This window comes from Lactuca sativa, chromosome 1 (assembly GCF_002870075.4).
Source record: "Lactuca sativa cultivar Salinas chromosome 1, Lsat_Salinas_v11, whole genome shotgun sequence".
NCBI lineage: Eukaryota > Viridiplantae > Streptophyta > Magnoliopsida > Asterales > Asteraceae > Lactuca > Lactuca sativa.
In genome coordinates this window covers 182,790,003-182,796,241 of record NC_056623.2, presented here as the reverse complement: position 1 = coordinate 182,796,241, position 6,239 = coordinate 182,790,003, and the positions used below count along the sequence as shown (strand labels likewise).

General features: G+C 36.7%; 1 protein-coding gene across 1 annotated transcript; it reads left to right on the top strand.

Moving 5' to 3' along the window:
* Window positions 1-617: 617 nt before the first annotated feature.
* On the top strand, window positions 618-1,436 carry LOC111910028 (uncharacterized). Its single transcript, XM_023905826.2, has one exon. It carries the CDS (start codon window positions 618-620, stop codon window positions 1,434-1,436), a length of 819 nt encoding a protein of 272 aa, XP_023761594.2.
* The last annotated feature ends 4,803 nt before the right edge of the window (window positions 1,437-6,239 follow it).

The following is a 6,239-nucleotide window of genomic DNA, read 5'->3' as shown; positions in this document are numbered from 1 at the left end:
CTATCAAGTATTTGTTTGCCAAGCCAAGATTGATATGTTGGGTTCTACTTCTTCAAGAATTTGACATCGAGATACGCGACAAGAAGGGAATGGAGAATGTAGCAGCCGACCACTTATCAAGGCTTGAAAACCCGCAATTGCAAGATGATAAAGTTGGAGATGATTTTCCGGACAAGTACATTATGGTGACTACGGGAGAAGAGCCATGGTTCGCGGACATAGCTAATTACTTAGCTAGCAAGTACATCCCAAAAGATCTTACCCGCCAACAATAGAAGAAATTCTTTTCAGAAATAAAATATTACTTTTGGGATGAGCCTTACCTTTTATGAGGTTGTGCGTATGGAATCATACCAAGATGTGTGTTCAGAAATGAAAGCCGACAAATCTTGGAGCATTGTCATAGTGGGCCCACCGGTGGACATCATGGAGCACACTACACTTCTAAGAAGATCTTTGACGTTGGGTTTTATTGGCCCACAATATTTAAAGATGCAACCCAATTTGTCAATGAATGTGATGCATGCCAAAGAGTGGGAAACATTTCATCCCACAATGAAAAGCCACAACAAAGTATTCAAGTGTGCGAAGTATTTGATGTATGGGTGATCGATTTCATGGGACCATTTCCCATGTCAAAAGGCAAAAAATATATATTGGTGGCGGTGGATTATATATCCAAATGGGTGGAGGCACAAGCATTACCAACTAATTATGCTCGGGTGGTGGTGCGATTTTTGAAGAAGCTATTTTCAAGATTTGGAGTTCCAAAAGCTCTTATAAGTGACCGAGGCACTCATTTTGCCAATGATCAACTAGAAAAGGTGTTAAGGAGATATGGGGTAACTCATAAATTCTCTACATCTTACCACCTGCAAACTAGTGGGCAAACCGAAGTGACCAATAGAGCCTTGAAGAGAATCTTGGAGAGATCGGTGGGGAGCAATCAGAAAGAGTGTTCGGACAAGCTAGATGATGCACTTTGGGCCTTCCAAACAACTTTTAAAACACCTATTGGTACTACACCATATAGGCTAGTTTTTGGAAAGCAATGTCATTTACCGGTGGAAATCGAGCATAAAGCTTTTTGGGCTTTAAAAATGTGCAACTTCAACATAGCGGAGCTCAAGAACAACCAGTTGATGCAAATGAATGCTCATGAGGAACTTACAAATGATGCTTACACTAGTTCTTTAATCTATAAAGAGAAAACTAAAAGTTGGCATGACAAGAGGATCAAGGGTAATAAAGAGTTTCATGAAGGGCAAAAGGTGTTGCTTTTTAATTCAAGACTTAAACTTTTTCCGGGCAAACTCAAGTCAAGATGGGATGGTCCTTTTCTAGTGACGAAGGTGTTTCCACATGGTGCTATAGAGTTATTATCAAAAGATGGTACCCCTTTCAAGGTCAATGGACATAGAGTGAAAAAAATATGAAGAAGGAATACCAAGAAATGAAGACATAGAAGAAGGCCTACTGTTGGAGGGAATGGCAGAAACGTAGCATGGAAGGAGTCTAGCTAATGACTCCTTAAAAAGCGCTTCCGGGAGGCAACCTGAGTTTAGAGTTTGCATTTCTTTTCCCATTATTTTCTTTTTAATTTCTTAGGATGTGTTTTATTTTCATTCTTCTTCTGAAAATATGTTTTAAATGATTTCTTGAGGGAAAGCAATGTGCAGAGTGTGGGGTGGTGGTTTAAAATAAAAAAAAAATAAGTTTTTTTTTCAAACTGCAAGCCTTACTCGCGGAGTTTATACGCATACTCGGCGAGTACATGTTTAAAAACCCAAAAAATTGCGAAAACGTGGATCTACTCGGCGAGTAGTAATTTTACACGGGTTGTTTTCAATCTCTAAAAGATGGGTTTTCCACTCAATTTACCCATTACCCTCATACTCGCCGCGCATATCTCCTCTCAAGCGATTTCTTCAATTTTTGTTTAATCTCCGTCTTTCAAGCATAAAGGTATGATCTTTACTCCCAATACTTGTTAAAGGTTGAAGCTTTATCGATTCTTAGTCCTTATTTTGCCCAAAACTCGGATTTGGGGGTTTTCTCCAATTCTAGGGTTTTGATTTTACTATGAATTAAGAGGCTTTAGTCAAAATTTATTTTGGGTTAGTGTTTAATGGACTTAGTACAGCAAACCCCTCTGCAAAATTAGATGTTTCAAGTGACCTAATATGGTCCGATTGGAATCTGGCCCCGATGTTCTTCGTACTCGCCGAGTAGTTCATGAACTCGGCAAGTAGAAGCCTTTACAGATCTGTTTTGTTTCATTTTAATTGTTTGGTGTTGTTTGTTTGTGCTTTCTTAATGTTATTATGCGGGAACCATGCCCAGAAGAGGGCAGACTTCACGGGGGGGGGGGGGGGGGGGGGGAGCCAAGGAGACATCCTGTGGCTTTCTTTTCGCCAAATAACTTCTAAATCCTCAAAGGCCCGCGCTAAAAACAAATTGGAAGATTTAAAGAAGAAGGAGATCCACCTCCCCAATGCCATAAACCGGGACTGGTTGGGAAAGATCGGGTTGGAGGAAGAATTGACGCCTTACTTGGTAAAATCTTGTGATGTGGAGGATTCTACCATCAGTATAAGTTGCACTCAAAACGATGCAAAACGGGAGAGAGAGAGAAGAGATTTTGGAAAAAGATGTCGGTTGCCCTCGTATGCCTTTTATAGAGGCTGAAGCCTCGCATTACGCTGGGCGTAATGCTCCAGTTTGCGGGGCGTACTCCGGATTCGTCACTACATGCGTCATCGGAGCACTTGAGTGCGAGGCAGGTCACGCTTCGGTGTATGCTGGGCGTACTCAACTACGCTGAGCGTAGTTCGGATCAGATCAGTGACTCTTTCAGATATACATCCGAGTTAAAGATTAATTAATAAATATTAATCATTTAAAAACTTCGGAAATTCATATCTTCTTCATACGAACTCCATTTTCAACATTCTTTAAATCCACGTGAAGGTGATACTATGCTCTACAACTTTCGTTTAGACTCTATCGGCTAATTTTGACTTTATTTTTATTATTTATTTTTAGTAGGCCGGGACAGGAAAACTCCGTTATAAATTTATAACTTCTTCATCTGACGTCTGTTTTCATCTGTCTTTTCACCCATGCACTACTACCAACGAGATCTTCGATTCTCGTTTAGATTGTTTCGACCAACAATCACTCGATCTCGAATTCGAGTTTCGAGCTGCATACAGCTAAGCTGAAACTTAGAAAAATCATAACTTTCTCATACGAAGTCAGATTCGGGCATTCTTTTTATGCACGCTCTCGGTTTAAAGAACTCTACAACTTTTGTTTAGATCACTAAGGTTAAATATTGCTCTAACGTAAATTCACTTTTTACGTCATTCAACGTCGTGTTGATTCTATCGCGAAACATCGACAAGTCATAACTTCTTCGTTATAACTTGGATTTCGGCATTCTTTATATATTTGGAAACCTCGTTTCAACTACTACAACATTATCCATAGATATCGGATTTATCTAATATTTCATTTTGATGCTTATTTTTATTCTTAATTAAATTAAGACACACAATTAAGCACAAAACACATAATACTCAAATAATACACTTCTATTATTTCAAAACGGGTTACAAAGGTTAACCTAGACTATTATATCAACATTAATGACAATCCCAAAAACACAGGCGTTACAGATGAGAATCCTTAATATAACACCCAAATGAAATATTAAGGCTCACCGAACACAATATTTTACAATTCGGAAGAGGGATGCCGTAATTCAATTGCAATATATTTAAAGGTAGGTAAATGACGATTTACCAATTTCCACCATTAAAAACGAAATTGACTATTAAGTTTTAACTGGATTGAAATTCTTAGATTCCTCTGAGATTCATTGAACTTTTCAATGACATGTTTAAATCTCGATTGTGCCCTTCAAGTTTGTGATTGGGATGCTGAGGATCATAAACAAGGTGTGATTAACTATACAAAAGTGCTTGATACTCTTAATGTTACAAATCACATAATCAATGTGCCGGTTAACCAAACACGTTCCATTGATATATTATTAACATCAAGCTACCCTTTACCACTCTTGCCAGTCCCAGATTAGTGTGTCGATTAACCACACACACTCCACTAACAACTTAGCAAGGTGCAAAGTGCAATTTCATGGAATAGCACCATTTTCACATTTTTCCTAAAGTAACTAAGATTAGGAATTTAATAAAAGTTTAGTTACTTTATAATTATCATTATACTTTTAACAAGAATTAATGTCCTATCCTACCCATTCGGCTAATGACCCTCAACCAGTCAAGGAAGCGGTGGTGAGAGTGGACGCCAATTAAACCACCATTTTATAGGCAGTAACCTTATACCCCCTTATAGACCAGCTTTGTGAATGAGGTCTACTAACGGTAAGACTGACTTGTCATATATATATATATATATATATATATATATATATATATATATATATATATATATATATATATATATTATAATAGTATAAGGGTTGAGTTTTAAACTCTTAAAATTTGAAGGTTTAGAATTAAATGTTTTATTGGTGAGACTTTACAAATTCCAAAACTTGAGGGCAAGTTTTGTAACTTTCAAAACTTTTGGTTTCCATAACTTATGAAAAATTACGACTTTTTAATGTTCATGAATGAGACTCTTCATATAACTTGAGGACAAGTTACAAAAAACTCACTTCAAGAACAAGTTAGATCAATTTTAACTTATCACATTATCATATAACATACTATTGATCTAACCTAACTCATATAGCAAGGCAATTCATATCAAATAATACAAATAATTACTTTATTATCTTAAAATTTGACAATTGTCCTTTAATTGGATGAGGATCTACCAAATTAGAAAATACATTTTTTATGATTACAAAACAGTTTGTGGTAATGATCCTAGTCCAATTCTTGCCAAAAACTCGAAATTCTGCAACCAGAAGCATCAACTCGATGAGTGCATGAACTGGACTCGTCGAGTTGCCCTTTTACTGAGTGCACTCGTCGAGTCAGCCAGTGGACTTGGCGAGTTCATCAGACAGTGGCCAGAAAATTGATTTTTTCATCTTTGAAAATTAACAAGCATTAAATATAACAGACAACAATCCTAGGTTCTGATACAACTTTTGTGTTTAAAGCATTATCACGCTCCTATGGTGCACATGTAACCCTAGATGCTTTGGATCTATGTTTTCTCTAATTATGCATGTATTTTCAAATTTCCAAAGCATACATCCTAACTAGCATACAATGGAGGATATACAATATAAAACTCATAGTTATATGAATACCTCTTGATGTAGTTGTAGTTATTGGCCTTCGAAAGCTTTAGCACCTCAAGTGTGATGCCTCTAATGTGTCACAAACACCAAATGAAAGAGGTGACTTGAGAGAATAGGCTATTTAGCACAAAATCAATAATCACTCTCTTAGAATGAATGGAGCAACCGATTTTGGCTCTAGGGGTGTGCTTTTATAGTGTTGCAAAGTCTAGGGTTTCATCCATGAAAATCCTAATGCACTATGACCCTTCATATTACTTAGGCTATATGGGCTAAACCTCCATGGTCTATCCAAGGACTATCATATTGGTTTAGCCCATCCTAATTAACCATGGATCATTGGCCCATACTATAAGAATCATTGATTTACTTAATCAGTCTCGTATATTTAATTAGTCTCTTTTGATCAATAAATTAATTCCAAGTTAATTTTTGATCAATACTAATTAAATAATATGATTTCTCAATTAATATATTATACTTATAATATATTAATAAATCATAAATAGCCTTATTCTTAAAATTCCATCCTATCAAATTGCACTAGTGAAGGAAACCCAAAAGGACCATGCTACAATCGGGTCAACTACATCCCAATTATAGTTATGGGCTTAGACACTAGATCCAACATATCTCACAATGCTATGTGCAGGTTTTATAACTCCAAAGGACAAGAAGATCGATAGGTATATAAAATGTCTAACCTTACCAATACGGGAAATGGTTTCATCTCATAGACCCGAGACATACGACCATACCAAGAGAGTGGACATTATCCTAAGAAACCAACTGGTCTGACATGAGAAAATGGTCAAGAAAGTGGAAGCCAAGAGAACTGAGGATAACAAAAGGCAATACGATGGTAATTCCATGAGAACCTTAAGCCAAAACTCTCAAAAGAAACAAAACAACAAGAAAATTCATGACACACCAAGTA